We start from the raw sequence: 17,637 nt of genomic DNA, 5'->3' as shown, positions 1-17,637 counted from the left end.
TGATGTTGCTTTATATCACTTTCCTGTTTTTGGGGGAAGCTGATAAGGAGGAGCAGTAAAATGCAGAAACTGACTTCACTGAGTGTCAGACTTAAATGGGCAACTGAAAAGTAAGCCCTGATTTGCCAGGAAAGAGTTTTCTCAGTAATATCAGTGGAGACTACAAAGCTCTGTTTGGACTAGGTTTGTTTTACTGTATTATCTTTACTACTGAAAGTATAAAAAGAACAGGCTATTTCTTTAATGTATGTACCAGTACACAGTATCTTTAAATTATTGTATTTACTTTTAGGATTAATGCATGTGCTTAAAACTTCTCTGTTGGTTTTTTTTTTTTGGTTTGTTTTTTTTTTTTTTTTCCCCCAGAATTTAAACAAGCAAGCTTATGATTTGGCAAAGGCTTTACTAAAGAGGACAGCGCAAGCAATTGAACCCTACATTACTAATGTAAGTGAAGACTGCAAACAAATATGGAAGTCAATACATTTTTTAACTGAGCTGTATTATAAAAAGAATGAATTGCATGTAGTCCAATAGGGCTGTAAAATAACTTCTTACAAACTCTCAGTTGTTCTTTGAGAGAATTGTTATATTAATGAAGCACTGTGTAACCTGTCCCTTTGAGTCTAATTCTTTACCATATAGAAACTACTAAGTCCTTAAAAATTTTGATTTCTGAAATGCAATGGATGGTTTACTTTTTGCTGTCTTGGGAGACCTTGCACTTCAATCTTTAATGTGACTGGAGGACCAAATGTACTTATATATATTTGTTCTGATAAAAATATATAAACACATTGTTCCTGTGGTAAAGCTCTTTTTCTAGTGAGGAGATGAGGCTATTTAGAAGCTAAGACAAGTGAAGATAGAGCAGAATTTTAATGCCATTGTCACAGGAAAAGAGGAGGAAACAGAATCTAAGAATAGCTAGTAAGGAAGAAAACCAACGAGTGGATTGAGGATTGTAGCCAAGTTGAGTGTATGCATCACAGACATTGTAAGAGAAGAGGGATGAGAGGAAGTAAAGATCAGACAGGAGTATGCTCTAAATTAAGTTGCACAATAGGGGAAAAAAAATTACACATACACACACCCCCCCTTTTTTTTTTTTTTTTGAGTAGTTAAGAATTTAGCAGGTCTCATGGCAGCTATCCAAAGCCTCAGGACCTTGAAAACAATAGAAAATCTTCAATACTTTTTGTTGTTTTCAGACTTGTAACACTTGTGGTGCTTGGAAAGTGGGTGCCTTCTAAGATTTTAAAAAAATCTTCAGTGAAAACTTTTACTTCAAACCTGCTGTTGGGAAGGTATTGCTACATGGGGATGAGTTTTTAATGTTGTTTATCTGTAAAGTTAGATTACAAACTGCGTGATGTTTTGTGGGTTTTAAGGAAGTCTGTACAATAAGAATCTTCCTTGTATGGAAAATATGTATATGTAGTCTTCTGTTCTTGGTTTCCCACAAGTGGGAAATATTATGCTGTCTGGTTTCTTTGTTTTGAAAGTTACTTTCTTTCTTGAAATATACTAAAGACACAGTAGGAGTTAGTTTCCTAACTAGGAATATATACATTCCAGGCAACTCTGTATCCAGAAAAGGAAAACTTTTCTGCAAGACAGTACCAAGTCTTTAACTTCTAACAAAATACACTTATCTGTTATTTTCTAGTCATTACTAGAAACTGTTGACTTTTTCTATTGCATCACTTGTTGGGGTTCACTTTATAACCTTAAAAAGTGGTAGCTTTCATGGTTTTAGTTTCTTTACTGACATGATTAACCTTATCAGGTACAGAGGGTCATGATGTTCATCTGTCCCAAGTTTGGGAATAGGAAACTGAAGTATCAATTAAGTGTATTCTGTTGCATTAGTGGCAGGTGGAAACACTATAATTTGTTTAGCCACACTGGTGTATTGTTTTAACCCAAAGAGAAGAAAAATTTTTGCAATTATGTCCTCCCCCTTCCAAGTAGGGGGTAGTATGTTCCTCTTTAGCTGCTTCTTACCCATCTATTCTGAGAGGATATAGTTGAAAGTAGTGTAGAATTAATATTTCATATTAGAAAATATTTTCTTTAATGAGAAGTCTGAAGATTCCCTCAAACCTGTCAAGTTTACCAAGAAAGAATAATTGCTTTACAGCTGCATTATGCTGCTTGTAAATAAAAATTCTGGAACAGTCAGTTATTAATTCCTGCGCTTTTACTTACACCTCCTTAACCTGTCACCTGTGTAGTATAGTAATTAGCTAGTTGTTTCAGCCTTGTTTTGACTAAATGTTAGAATACTTTTAAAATTATTGTTCTCAGTAGTGAAATAACTGTAAATATAGTCACATTATAAAAAGATCTGATACACTGAAACTCCTCTAAAGTTATGTTTCTTAAATTATTTGTAGGCCTGCTGTAGTAAACTAAACATCACTTTTACTGTGTTTTCCTTTATGTGTAATACTGAATATGAAACGATGGTATTTTAACATGTCTACTACAGAATCCTGATCTATATGTGCCCCATCCCTTTTTTTTTTTATTAGTGGTGAAATAGATGTTGTAAGATTAAAAGGTGCATTTAGTGGTAGACAAGCAAAGGATTTAGAAGAATGTATATATACTCTTGTTACTGATGTATACTCTGTTTTATTTTCCAGTTCTTTAATCAGGTCCTCATGCTTGGTAAAACATCAATTAGTGACTTGTCAGAGCATGTGTTTGACTTGATTCTGGAGTTATACAATATTGACAGTCACCTCTTGCTTTCTGTTCTACCACAGCTTGAATTCAAACTTAAGGTAAACACTTCTTATCCTTTCTATATATTTGAAGCATGTGTGCTTTGACTGTTCATGATTTTTTTTTTTTTTTTACGGTTCATCAAATTATTTGGCATATAAAACTAATACATGTAAAACATATCTTTGCATTGTTTAAAGGAAAACTCAGAAAAGCCCTCAAAAAGAGTAATTCAACTTCAAATGTATTGACCTACAGCGCATGTATGCCTATGTTTGGGTTTTGGTTGGTGGTTTTTTGGGCTTGTATCTTTCAAGCAATAACTTGATTTTTTGCTGACTTGAGAGTCTGACCTGTTTTGTTCCTTGGTTTACTGTAGTATTTATTGTGAAGGGCTTTAATATATTGAAAGTACCTTGTGCTGCTAGCTGTGCAGAGAAACTACATCTGTTCGGAATAGTGAATTTTGGCAGGGAAAAGTTGGGACTCCATGTTAATGGTAACTGATGTACCGACCATTTTATCCAAATAAAAGGTCTGTGACAGGTGGAAACAGAGCATTGGACTCCATAAACATGTCTTGTACTCATTGCTGTAATGACTTTTATGATTTTTCAGGCTTATTTCTTGTGTCTGAAAGGGTAGCTGTAGCAATCTATTTTAATAGGTATTTTTCTTTTTGACTTCCTATCATTTCAGACTGTCTCCATCACTTGGAGAAATCCAGTATAACAGCTGCTACTCCCTTTATTCCGCACTACTTTTATTCTATTTATCATTCCACAGGGTTTCTGTGGAAGTGGGGAATTTGATTAGTTTTGTATTACTAGGTTTGAAAGTGATCTGTTACTAAACTTGAGGGCTAAAGTGCAGTGGGCCACTTTTAAATTTGCATGTATTTTTATTATGAAGGACACATTTTAGGTGTGTAGAACCTTTGGCCTGTTCTCATTGCAGTATTTATTATTTTAGTGGCTTGTTCATGCCTATTATTTTCTCACTAATGTTGCTAGGCAGGCACACTATACTCGGATGAGTTGTTTTTTAATGGTTTTATCTTTCCATTCACATTTCCAAAAGGAGGGTTCAATTTACTGTTTGCTGTCTGTGTCTTAAAAGTAGACCTTTTTCAGCCTTTAATTCCTGTTCTTACAGATGGCGAACAATTATCGTTGTCATTCCAATAAAAACAGTACTTCTGCAGCTGAAGCTGTTATTCAAGAGATTTAATCTTAACTGCTGCCACATCCTTTTTTTCATAGCCAGAATTGCAGTAACCTTTCCATCTTTAGGTCCATTTAAAACTTCAGGTTCTTGAATTGTCTTCCTCTTCCTTCATTGTCTCTCATATTCTGCTATTTCAGTATGAACTTCTATTTTTTTAAATCTTATTTTACCACTGGAATCAGCAAGTTTAGTAGCCCAAGACTGTCAACCTTTTTTCTTTTCCCCCGCCCCCTGGAACAACTTCTGTTCTCTGCCTTCAACTGGGTGATTTTGGCCCTAAGCGTTTCCATGTTTTCTTTGTACTCTTTAATTTACAACACATTTGTAAATAGTTGCATTTCTGTTCTTTGTTTAATATACTCTTTTTAGATGATGAACATGTATTTTGTTGCTTTTTGTCCCCTTGATCCTTAGTGTAGTTTTCTCCTTGTGGCCTGAACCCTTGAGGGTAAGGTGGTTCATGTCGAGATTCCAAGATCCAGTTTAACAATGTTTCCAATAGACATGTACATTCTGATATTTACATTCTTAATGCTCTTATTCCTTGATGACTTTGTGAACTCAATACAGTTTGTAGCTATTCTGAGGGCATGGTGTGGCTTCTGTTTGAATCATCTTGTTGCTTTAGGTGTGTGGTTTTGATGCCTTAAGTTATAAGGACAAATAATATATGCCTGTTTTGTCCTACTGGCTGTCAACTGTGGCTTGACCCATCTTTTACAGAAAAAACCTAACCATCTATTTGGAATAGGATAATCCTGGTTTAAATCCTGAGACACTGGAACAGGTTGCCTGGGGAAGTTGTGGATGCCCCATCCCTGGCAGTGTTCAAGGTCAGGTTGGATGGGGCTTTGAGCAACCTGACCTAGTTGAAGATGTCCCTGCCCATGGCAGGGGGTTGGACTAGGTGATCTTTAAAGGTCCCTTCCAACTCAAACCATTTTATGGCTCTAAATGAGTTGAGAGTTCTGTAAGATCTTTCTGTGGTTAAAAGGGTACTTTGAAGATGAATGTTCTGAAATACTAATGAAATATGGTCAGCCTATGTTTTTTTTCTGAGATCAACACAAGTTGGTTTTTTATGCAGACCTGCCAGCGATGATTAAATACTTTCTACTCCAACAATAGCTGTGGTTTTATTCTAAACAGCGGCAGCTAGTGTCAAGCATTTTTAATTCAGGTCCAGGTAAATAGCATGTTAGTGTGTTGAGAAGAGAGTGTGATTTCAGTGAAACTCCGAGTGCTTATGGTAGAAGGCAGCTGATGTTTTGCTACTTCGAATAAAAAGAAACTGGACAGCAGTATCCCTATTGGCTTGATGAAGCCTTGGATCAGGTGGGTGGTAAAGGAGAAAAATATGCTTGGCAGCCCATATTGAAATATGGGAGAGGGGAGGTGTGGTTTTGAATAAAGTTCAATGAAAGTTAATGGTAAAATAACCATGAACTTCAGTGAGCTCTGCATGTCATTCAGAGCTTGACTAGATAGATGATTTTGGCTTTTCTGGATTTCGTATGTAGTATTGTGTCTTTATCCATGCCCATAGTTTAAGAGTCTTGTCTTCTGAGCTCACTCACTGTGGACTCCTAGGTATTTAAGTAGAAGTTTGTGGAGTATACTTAGGTCAAATGCATAGTTTCACAGGGATGTCCAGTTTTTGTTCTAGGAGATTGTCTGATATGGCTCTTAAATATACAAGTGTAATAATAGAAGTCAAATACTAGGGGCAAATACTCAAGAATGCTTATGGGACTACCAGTGGGATAGTTACTCTGTTCCAAGTTCTCATATTACTGCTTTGCTGCTTAAGAGGTTTGTATTACTCTTAAAGCAGGTGATGTTGAAGGAAAGCTGTGGCTGTCTCACCTGTTGAGTTGTCAGTTTTGAGGAGTTAAGATGTGTTAGAATGAGGTCATCGTGCATGCAAGTAGACATACGATCTGTGCTGTTCAAAGATAAATTGAGTAATTGCTCTCTGTGTTTTTGAAAATGTGCATTTTCTTTATAACTGGTTTCAAAAGCAGTGAGTAAAAAAAATAATTTAGTGCCAGATGAAGTAGACTCATGGTAGACTATCTGAGCAAGACACCAAATGTTCTGGCTCACTTTAAAGCTGATGCTTTAAAAAAAATATTTTCAGGTGCAAACTTGGTGAGTTCTGCATGAATTTGAACAGAACCCAGTATTTTTGATCATTTCAATGAAATTTAAAATAAATAAATCAATTTCTTAAAGTATTTTCTTATGTTTTGCTGTAGTTGGAGCCATATTTATCTAAAAGTTGTTCTTTTTAAATTCTTTTGACATTATCTAAAAAGTCTTTTTGCCAGTAGAGAATGATAAATGGTTACTTTCACACAGATGTTAAACAATTTTAATTTTTTTTTTTTTTATTGGCCCTATCATTTAAAGGCTGAAGAACAATGAAGGTCAGCTCAATAGGGCACAGGACTTTAAAATAAATTGGGAAGTAACAATTAGACCTCCATGTAAGAAAAGAATGATATGACATAGGATTTTCAAAGGCAGATATTACAGAACTTGATGACTGACAACCTGAAAAAATTTTCTTCGCTATTTTGGGATGTCATTTGGCAACAAAGTGGGAAATTATTAGCCAAACAAGAGAAGACAGGAATTCCTGGAAGAATGATAATGTGGTTAAAGACTTTGAAGGAATGTCCTTGAGAAACTCCATCTGAATGTTCTAATGGTATGTGTATTTTGCTTCCTGTCACTGAGTGCTTTAAAGAGAAATGCAGTTTAGCTCGTTCATCCTTCCTTCCTTCCTTTTTTCTTGAGATGCATCAAGGAGACAGATGTTCTAGTGCTGGAGCCATGTGATTACTGACAAGTCTTGTTTGGTGAATGGAATGAGTCCATTTACACTGAGGGTAGCCTTTCCAGCTACGCTTCCTCCACCCAAAGCAAAATGCTTGTTCATGTCAATTAATTTGTAATAACATTGCGAGACTGAGATGTACACTGCCACCATGATGTCCTCTGAAGTAACTTGAAATACTGAGCTGAATATAAAAAGATATTGATGCTTATGGAGAAATATTTCTGTGCTGCATGCCTCTTTGGTTCTGTGTACACATTCCTCCTATGATTCTTCCATTTTCTTGTGGTTGGTGCTGCTGGGAGTTTTTTCACTATACTTTATCCCAAGGGCAGTAGGTGCCAGAGACTTGAGTGTCACACCAGCCACCTTGCTATTATCTTAACATCATTCATTTCTCGAGCTTAGTGGCCTGATGCTACCACCACCAGGCATTATCAGCCAGTAACATCTTTGGATGGAGTGGATAGAGTTGTTCTGTAAGTCTTCTGGTGACAGAGCATCTTTAGATAGCCTGTTGCCTTTTGGCCAGGGGAGGAAAGTGTGCTGAATTGTCTAGACACGTAGATGACTTTTCAGGGATTTTAAGGGCATGCTGCAGAATTGGTGCACGTTTCTCTGGAAGAATGCGAAGTGCAGTGCTGTTTGTAGATATGCTGTGCTATCAAGTCTTCTGGAGCCTCCTTGCTTGAGTCTGGCTCATTGAAGTTAATGGTTTCTGGTTGTCTTGTGTGACAGGCATAACCACTATTATCGGGTGCCAGTGGAGATTGTCTGTATGCTGTTTTGGTGCTGTCCTCTTAATCATTTCTGCATAAGAGAGCGCTTAAAAGTACATCTGATATGGAGTAAATGGCACGTTTCAGTTCCACTTTGTACTTGGAAAACAAGGCCTGGTAATTCAGTGGGTCAAGTTGCTGAACAAATTGTTTCTAATGCTTTGTAGATAGAATACAGTGCATGGTGTTACAGTATCCATATTGGAAAAACTATCATTCTGTCTTGGAATGTGTGCTTCAGTAATGCTGGTGGACATACCCCTTCTTTCTTAAGGGCTCTTTGCTGTCTTTTTTGGAGGATTATGTGGCTGTGGTGATGGACAACTCAGCAGTCATTTAAAACTCACACAATGTTGCAGAAACTGGATCTCAGTCCTGCTTTGTTGGAAGCTGTTGAAGTTTCAACAGTATGCTGTTGTTGGCAGTTCACATGCCCGATGTCTCCAATTACTGACCGCTCCAACTAATCATCTGCAAAGAGCTGTAACTGTGCTTAGTGGGAGGTCATGTCCGGGCTGCTCCCATGAATGTGCTTGGTTTATGGTGAATCTGTATTCTGCCTGGGCTTAAGAGAAGTACTGAGTTCTGTCTGAGGACAGACTGAAATCCGTGAAGTCTTTTGGATGTAACCCTGTTTCATGATTGCAAGGGCTCCCATGCTCCCTTCCGTAAGTTCTCGTTAGAGTGAAGGCAGGGGGGAGGTGCTCTTGATCTTGATTGTTCCAGTTTTGAGGACTTACTCCTTTTCTTGAAGGACACTGAAAGCTCTCGGTATTCTTGACTTGTGAACAAACCCTGAAAGAACATGTATCACCCTGACCTTAGGGTACTCAGTCTCGCAGTATGGGTGCTGGGCGTTTCTCTGATAGTTTCTCTGATAGTGATCCTGTTTCTCTAACCTGATTCTTCCTCGTATCAGCAACTTTTCCACTAGCTGTATGTTCTGTATGTGAACCAGAATTTCCATGTAGTGTCTTGTTTCTTTGCTTCTCAACATTTCGTGGCACGTTTTGAGAATGAAGTGGTGGTGTTTTTCTCCACAACAGCCAGGTGAGCTTCACTGAGTAATCTCCACTGCCTTCCAGTTCATTGGGCTGCCTTGTTCTCAGCCTCTGTGGCTGATGGGAGTTCGAGGACGTGAATAAATGTCTGTGTGTCTGTGACATTACCTGACAGGATCCAAATCTCTTGCTCTCCATCTCCCTGAACTTCTTTTGCACTCTTCGTGGCAGGAAGCCTCTTGGTTTATCTTCATGGGATCAGGGTCTTATGGAAGTTCTAGACTGTCTCTTTAAGTGTGAGAAAAATCCAAGGGCTTTCCTGTCAGTGACCAAACAGATTTTTGACCATGTATAGAGGGCTTAAGAAACTGTTAGTATGGAACTTGTGAGAGACCTTAGGTGCCTCAGTAACTCTGTTGTGCATATTTACTATTTTGTATCTAAACAATGTGGCCACCTAGTGTTCAAGCACCTTGCCCTTTTGGTACAACCAATGACCACACAGTTTGGTCATGGTGCCAGATTAATTTTAACTGCTGTGAGAATTGTACATGTTGGCTTGGATGAAGAATGAAAGATTGCTGGCAGTAACTGGTATTCTCTGAAATGTGCAGCTTTTGTGTGCTTTATTCACTCAGTTGCTTTTTCTGTCCTATCTATCCCAAGAATCTTCTAAGTATGTTTGAAGAGAATTGAAATACAGTCAGGTGTGTGCAAATAGAAGTGGACAAACTAGTTATCCTTTTGGGTCTGGCTGGGATGGAGTTAATTTTCTTTGTAGCAGCCTGTATGGTACTGTACTTTATATTTGTGGCTAAAACTGTTGATAGCACACCAATGTTTTGGCTGTTGCTGAACAGTGCTTGCACAGGTAAAGGCTATTCCCCCCACCATGAGTAGGCTGAGGCAGGGCAGGAGGTTGAGAGGGGACAGATGCTCAGCAATAAAAGCTCAGGGAAAAGAGGAGGAAGGGGAAGGATGTTTGTGTTTGCAGTGTTTGTCTTCCCCAACAAGTGCTATGCATGCTGAGATCCCACTTTCCAGGAACTGGTGAGATATCTGCCTGCCAATGGAAAGTAGTGAATGAATTCCTCTTTTTGCTTTACTTGTGCACGCAGCTTTTTCTTTACCCATTAAACTGTCATTATTTGATCCATGAGCCTATTAACCTTCTATTTTCTCCCCTTCCCCTCTCTGTACAGGAGAGGAGAGTGAGTGAGAGGCTGGGTGGGTGTTTGCCTTTTGGCCAGTGTCAACCCACCACACCTTTACAGATTTCGTAAAGAAAAAGCTCCTATGTTCTCATGTGGCAGAAAAGGAGTACTGTTAAACTCTCAACATTGAGAGCTGTGTCAAATCATGGTTGCTTCTTACTGGTAATTATTTTTTTACCTAATTTTGGAAAGGAGCCTGGGGGATTAGCAGGAAAATGTGCACTGAAATTCATTTAACTTAACCTCTTCTGTGAGGGTCAGTGATTTGTGCCTGATCTTGGCATTTTAAGGTGGTGTGTTTAGAGATCTCACATTGACACAGAAGCATTATTGGTGCAGGAGAGAACAGAGTTAAGAACGTATTGTTGTGTAGGTTACCTTTTAAAGGAAACTGATATTCCTTCATTCAAATTTGGTATTTGAATTTTATAAGTTTGTATTTCTGAAAATAAATACCATTTTAATAGTCAGAAGAATGAAAAGCTCATTAATACTGTATTTAGGAAATAACCATAATGGGTTTTAGATCTTTATTTTACCACCTTACTAAGCCAATGTCACGTAATGAATAAAATCAATAAGATGTTGACTTCTATTATTGTAGAGCTGCCTTTCTTCCTGGATATGGCAGTTAAAATTTTTGGCAAGTTTCAGGTGATGTGTCCACTTCTGTTCCCAAATCTCTGGACTTTGTATTGATAACAATCTGACCCACTACAGCTGTTGTTAGTGACAGACCCTAATATCTAGGCTGAAGAGCCTGTGTGTTGGGAGCATGTATGGCGAACTGAAAATACCAGTGTTCAATGTCAATTATTACTGACAAATCATTATGGAACACTAGTAAGCATAAAGAGTGCTGGATCATACTTAAAAAAAGAGGTGAAGGATGTGACTCTTCAAGTATACAGTGTCTCACAGAATGGAGAAGGATTAAGATCTTTTTTTCAGAGTTCATGCTACTCATTTTTTCACCTCCGAAAAAGAAGTAGAGATTAAAGTAGAATAAAGGAGAGAGACTGTAGCAGTGATGCATTCATTTAGTAAGAAGTACAGGTTGTTTTTTTTTATTACCTTTAGGAGCTTATATAAGACTTTTTCAAGGAGACCAACATTTGGGCACAAATTCAGAAACTACTGAATACTCTTGGGCCATAATCACAAATATTCATTGTTTCTACAAACAGGACTAGAAACATGAGTGGGTTGTCTTACAGTTGGATTAGTGGGTAATACAGTGAAAGCTTCTTCTGCAGCTAATTCATTAAGGATATTTTAGTTGCTTTGTTTGTTTGTTTGGGGTTTTTTTTAATGCCTCTTTTCTATATTTCTGGCTCTGTAATTTAGTAGTTGAATGTTTAGTGTATTCCTGACCCCTCCACTCCTCTCCCTCCCCACTCTCTGGGGTTTCTTGCTCTGGATCTGTGGTGGTTACCTAGAGAAATACAGAGATGCCTGATATTTTTTTAATATTTTGTTAGTTTAAGCAGGAGTGCGTGGGATGTGAGTAATGGAGATTGGACTAATATAGGCTACAAAAAATATATAAAATTCTTAACCATGAGGGCACAGAATAAGAATTTGTGGTGTAACCGATACTTACAGGCTGAGACTCATAAAGAAAAAAGATATTGTTTATTGCAGATTAAGAGGAGGAGATTGTAGATGGCTTTCAGTAATACCAATCTGAATTTTAATTGGAAAAGTTAGTCAAATGCAGACAAACGTGTTAATGGATTTACTATTAATGCTGCTAATACTTAATACTAAAGTGTATTGGGAAGAATTATAGTCCTTTGTAATGTAGTAATATATCGGTGTTAGAGATTTCTTCATCCTTAACTTGTCTTGCTCTGTTACTTTAAGGATTTTACAAACGCTTTTACTGTTCTTAGGGAGCTGAATTAAAAGGACATGCTGTCAAACTTTTCAGCCCATTTATGGTACTGAGTAGAAAAAGTTGGTCTTCAAGACTATGATGCTGTATTAGAGAACTGACAGCTACATTGCGCTCTTATTTCTTGTTCACATTCAAAAAGTGATGTTGAACTAATAAGAATGTCAAAAATGATAAAAAAGAACAGTATTTTAAACAGTCCTTGTCTTTATTACCAGAAAAAAAAGACTGAAATAATAAGGGGTGAGTAGTATCTAGTTAATATCAACTAATTTTAGCTATTCCCTTTTTAAAGAAGTGCTGCAGCCAGTTGGTTTAATAAGTTTTAAAAGCCAGTTTAATAAGCAAAAGAAAAAATGTGGTGAACAGTAAGTACATGCTAATTGCACAATTGTTAGCACACGTTTCCAAAGTATGTATTAAGCTTCAAATGCTGTGTGCTGTATTAAACAAGTGTAATGCAAACCAATGATAATGAAATAATACTGGAGAAAGCCTTGTTTTATCTCTGTTAGCACTAATTTTAAATATGAAGGAAAAGTAACTGTGTAACTCAGCATTTTTAAATATAAATGCTTAAATACAGGACCAGATCCTGTGCATCTCAAATCTTGGGTACTTAATCTGATGTACTCTAAAAACTTGTTTTCTGAAAAGTTTTTTCTTTTTAACTAAATGTTTATAAACTCTATTCTAGAGAACTGTAAACCTTTATGTGCAGACAAATGTAGAATGAGTTTTGTGGGGTTTGTATTGTGCTTGAATTTGTGTAAGCTTGTACAGGCTTGTATCAGATTTCCTAACAGGTTCAGTAACCTGTAAATGAGGGTTGAAAAGATGTATCTATGTGTATTTTTCACCAGGCTTTGTTCACATTGGGTTTTGTCTCTACATAGTATTTCATTTTCACTGCCTTTATTTTTTCTTTTCCCAATAATAGTGAAGGTTTTTTGTCTTGAGATATACATTTGTATACAAGAAAAGTCTATTAATCTGTATTATGATATTGCTACAGGTGTTTAAGTGTATTGGTTACAAAACAGAACTCTTGGGGTTTGTTTTTTATGGGTTTGGTGTTTTTTGTTTTCTTTCTTTTAATTTAAAAAAAAAACCAACATGTGTTCATTTTCCAGAGCAATGACAATGAAGAACGCCTGCAGGTTGTAAAACTTCTAGCAAAAATGTTTGGGGCAAAGGATTCGGAGCTGGCATCTCAAAACAAGCCACTTTGGCAGTGCTATCTGGGGAGGTATATGCTGGTTTAGTTCCCTTCCTAGGAGGGGAAAAACATTGAAGTATAATCCAACTTTTTTTTTTTTTTTTAAGTGACACTGCTAAGTGCAAGTTCTCTCGTGCTGCTTTAGCTGAAATCTGACAGATAATGCTAAAGAGATTATTTTACATACATCTTCTGCATCTGTGATTCTGCAGAGTGAACAATTACAAATCATTCCTTTTTAGTTCATTTTTTTGCAAGTATCAATTGCCATTGTCAAGGAAAAGGAATAGTTTAATTTCTTCACAAGTGAAACTATTCAATGATGGATTAATTCTAAAACAGCATCAAATGACATTTGCGTTATCAGGCGATGTTAGAACTGGCTTTGAGGCTTTTATGTACAGTATTTGTATACTGGTTTCAATTTTTTTTTAATGGTAGGAGTGCCTTAAAAGAGGTATGTAGTATTTATAATGCTGAAACAGTCTTTTGTTTTTAAATACTCTGCCAGTTTGAGACAGAAAATATAGCTGGAGCTTGTAGTCAGGAGAAACCTAAGTATGGCTACTATGATGAAAATGTTTTTGATTTGAGTAAATGAGGATAAACTCTAATTTAAACGCCTGCAGTAGTTGATAATGTAGCATTCAATCGTATCAAAACCAGAGTCCTCAAAGAAATACTACTTCTAAAAGTACAGAAAATTTAATTGAGGGATAGCCTTTTGCTTGAAACTATATAACTATTTAAAACATTGCATGTCATCAAAAAATACCAGATCTAATTGGGCCCAAAGGAAAATTCTTCATTGTGTTACAATGTGACACGATGTGAATACGTGCAATCTGTTGTTCATAATTACTGTTTTCAACTAGTTATGAATCACATACACATACTTACTTTTTTCAAGGATTTTAACTAAGGCATAATAGCTGTGTTATTAAAGGAACCATTCTTAGAATCTCTTGATTTTGAAAACATACTTGGTTTTTACTAAAACAGTTATTCCTTAAAACCAGTTTGATAAATAAGCATTTCAACAGCAATAATGTTCTAAAATTTGATTTTTAGTTTGTTTAAAACCAAGCATTTTGAGGGTAGCTTGAAATGCATTTAGTTTTTCAAGAGTTGTTTGTAACTCTCATTACATCAATAGTTCTATTATAAAAATTACTTATATCAAAATTAAACACGAGAAAATACTAGTTCTCAAGCATCAAACCTAATTCAGTCTTTCAAAATGAAATCTTACAGAAGTTGAAGTGATCCATCTCAGAAGACATTTGTATGAGGGTAGATGCCCATTTGTTTGCTGTCTGTCATAGAGTTTGAAGAGGGGACAGATATTGCAGTCTTAGAAAACCTTTAGTTGCTGATGCATGTTTCATGGTTAATTATGTGGAGCATTACAGAAAAGATAGTTAAAATATGTCAGATGTCTTTCTAATAAATAGTTGTTGTCTGCCTGGGAGTCTTTCGTGTGTACCAGGAGAGGATATTTCTCTTCATGTTCAGAACATGAATTAATGGATGAGTACAAGAATTTTTTCTTAAGCTAAAGGCAGTCTACCTTAATACTGTGAAATGAGAGATGTTTTATGCATGTAACTGTGCATGGGAAGCATGGAAATATTTTCAGAGGTGTTTGAGATTGTGCAGAAATAAACTAGTTGCTTTGGTAGAAGTGATACTTTTGTTGTTGTTGTAATGCATTTTGTTGTTTCTAAATAGGTTTAATGATATCCATGTACCTATTCGTCTTGAATGTGTGAAATTTGCAAGTCACTGCCTTATGAACCATCCCGACCTAGCAAAAGACTTAACAGGTACCAGATTTATTATAACATTAAAATACAATTTTAAGTCTCCTGGAAAAGTCTCGAAGGTTAGTTGTAATCCTAAGTAACGTTGTCAGATGTTGTGGAGGACATAACTGAGGTTGGAGTTTTAAGTCAGAGTCCCTGCCTTCAGTGCTGCTTCTCAGGCTGAGGGGATTGTACATAAAGAATGCCATAACCAAAGAGATCACTCTCCCTCTCTTAGAGTAGTTGCATTCCCAACTGCTGTTGAAATTAAGCACCATGGGATCAGGCAAAGACAGCCTGGCTAACCTAATGGTCATGGCATTTATTAATTGAGGTGCAGAGTGGAGACTTAAGTTCCACAAAGCTGAAATGTATAAATATTATGCAGCCACTGTCTAAAACATGAAAACAGTCCTCATAACTGTGACCACAGCCATTGGTTCCTGCTCCTTCAGATCAAACACAGCCTGTAATTCAAGACCTCTGTAGGAATAAGGCAACTGGCATAGATAGAAGTCTTTAGTATTTGTTGTTCCCAATGTCTTAATGAAAAAAAGTGTAATTAAAGAGAATTGGTTGGCTTGGTTTTTTCCCCCTCAAAGTGTATATGGTGACGATATCTCCCCCGAGTCAATAAACTCCTACTTCTTGTAGTTTTTCAGAGGTAACATTTTTGTCCGTTTGCTCTAAGGAGGGAATTTAAAGGGCTGTTAAGTGCATGGGATTGCTCTCCTGCTTACTGAGCGTTTCTCAAGTTTGATGCAAATGCAGGCAGGCTGGAGTCATCCTGTAGTTATTGGTATTGTTAAGCCAGCTTAAAAAAAAAAAGTTTCTGGAAATTTCTTTAATGGAATGGTAAAGATATTTCCTCTTTGATTATCAGAATCGTATTTTCAAGGATTTCTTTTTTCTTTTTTACATTGCAGAAAGACTTTGTGCCCCCTCTAATGGTATCCTCTGGGAAATGTAATTTTGCTTGCCCCTCCTCTCTCTCCCCACAGTGCTTATCGAAGTCAAATTGTTGAAAAATTTCTCTGACTCACTGGTGTTTGAGACCAGAATTGTTTTGTGCGATGGCATTTGTTCTTCCTTTGTTTTAGTTTATTATGTGTTCTTGTGGAACAAAATTGTTTTTTTTTTTAAAAACTCTTATTTGCATTTCAAATTTTATAATCTCCATAAGTGCAAAGCTTTATTTCTTGATGTGCTCATTCAACACTTGTGCTGATTACCAGAATGTTAATGGCCAATATTTCAGATGAGACTTGAAAATTTTCACTGGTCATTGAACAGTAATAAGAGAACAGTAACTCTGGTTATTTCATCTGGAGTAAACTTTGAATTTTCAATGTTTCTTAATGTTCTCAATGTTTCACTGATGTATGCTCTGTACAGTGATCTTAATAACTTTTGTGAGCATTTTCCTACCCGTTTGTGCTTTTAAATTAACCTAAAATACGTACTTCTAAAAAGATAAATTAACTTTGCCATTTTATCAGCTTTCGAAAATGACAATAGATAGTTAACATGTATGACACTTTCAAGCAGAAATCTTAAAATGTTGATAAGATTATTGATGCTACCAAATAAGTAGCAATGGGCCAAAATAATTCAGAAAAATTGTTTTAAGATTAATGAACTAGAATGTGTCTAAATAAGCATTATAGCTTGGTCAAAGAGCATGCTTTTGAAGTATGTCTCTTGATTTGTCCCTGCTTACAATGCTTACATGGCTCACACTGTGGAGTGTTCCTGGAGCATGTGAACTAGATTCCTTGTGGATAATACAGAAGTTGTGATCAGGAGTGCAACTAATGTGCTCCAGCAGCCAAAGGGGATGGACTCTGCAGGAAGAGAGTAGCCTCTAGCCTGAAGTAAGACTTTAAAATGTATATAGTGTGGTTACCAAGTTCTCAGCGCTGTCTGTTCTGTTCTACAGATCCAATTCTGTTTGGCTATAATAGCTGCTAATGTAGGCATAGGCTAACTATTATAAAAAATAATAAAAAAAATGTAACCCCATAACTCTTAATTTCCATAATGCCGGAAATACAAATATTTGATATTCTAAGCAAATGTAAAGTTTTACTGACATTCCAGTTAATCTTAGAGAAAACTGTTGGTTTCTTCATCAACTGTTGATGCTCAGAACAGTAGAAAGTCATGTTTTCTGTTTGTCAGTTGAGTACTGTCTAGAGAAAGAAAAGTAGCTGAAGTTGTATACCTACAATGAAATACTTATTCTATTTTTTTCCAGAATATCTTAAAGTAAGGTCCCATGATCCTGAAGAGGCCATAAGGCATGATGTTATAGTATCCATAGTTACTGCTGCTAAAAAAGATCTTTTGCTTGTCAATGATCACCTGCTTAATTTTGTCAGAGAACGAACACTGGACAAGCGGGTAAGACATAATTAGTGTTAATAATGGATGTGCGTTATGTTTCTAGACTCTAATTTAGCTTTTTAAAGAGCATTGCTTCTCAAAAATGCTGAACTAATTTTAAAATGATGAATGAAAAGCAATATAATGCAAAAAATATTTTAGCGATCTATTTAATGAGGTGTCTTTTGCCTTTGACTGGAATGCCACATTTTTAATATGTTGTATTTTTATTTAAGGTAGTATGATTAAAAAAAAAAAAGGCTGAAGCACAATGTTATTCCAGTTGGCTAGTTTTAATAAAATTTTTTAGTAAAATTAGACCCTTGTAAAACATTCTAACATTTTCTTAAGAAATTTTGCAAGCAGGTTTTAAAATGTATTGCAGATTACTGATGAAAAACATTCCACCATCAGAGGTAGCTAGTTTACCTGCTTTTAATTAGATCATTGGAAGACTGCAAATCAGCGTGGTAGCTTTCAAATTTGAATAGTCTTGAAAATTAGTTTCACTGTGTTTCATTATTTGATAAAATTT

General features: G+C 36.3%; 1 protein-coding gene across 3 annotated transcripts in view; it reads left to right on the top strand.

Annotated features, from left to right (window-relative positions):
- PDS5B (PDS5 cohesin associated factor B) overlaps positions 1 to 17,637 on the top strand; it is a 114,243-nt gene that overhangs the window by 36,776 nt on the left and 59,830 nt on the right. For all 3 annotated transcript variants that reach the window (XM_069808030.1, XM_069808031.1, XM_069808029.1), the window contains exons 7-11: positions 367 to 447; positions 2,652 to 2,792; positions 12,827 to 12,942; positions 14,644 to 14,738; positions 16,975 to 17,120. In XM_069808030.1, the coding sequence (XP_069664131.1) occupies positions 367 to 447; positions 2,652 to 2,792; positions 12,827 to 12,942; positions 14,644 to 14,738; positions 16,975 to 17,120 (579 nt within the window). The remainder of the gene's footprint in view (positions 1 to 366; positions 448 to 2,651; positions 2,793 to 12,826; positions 12,943 to 14,643; positions 14,739 to 16,974; positions 17,121 to 17,637) is intronic.

This window comes from Haliaeetus albicilla, chromosome 20, assembly GCF_947461875.1.
Source record: "Haliaeetus albicilla chromosome 20, bHalAlb1.1, whole genome shotgun sequence".
Classification (NCBI taxonomy): Eukaryota; Metazoa; Chordata; class Aves; order Accipitriformes; family Accipitridae; genus Haliaeetus; species Haliaeetus albicilla.
Note: the sequence above shows the minus strand (reverse complement) of the source record. Positions and strands in the feature narration are given on the sequence as shown.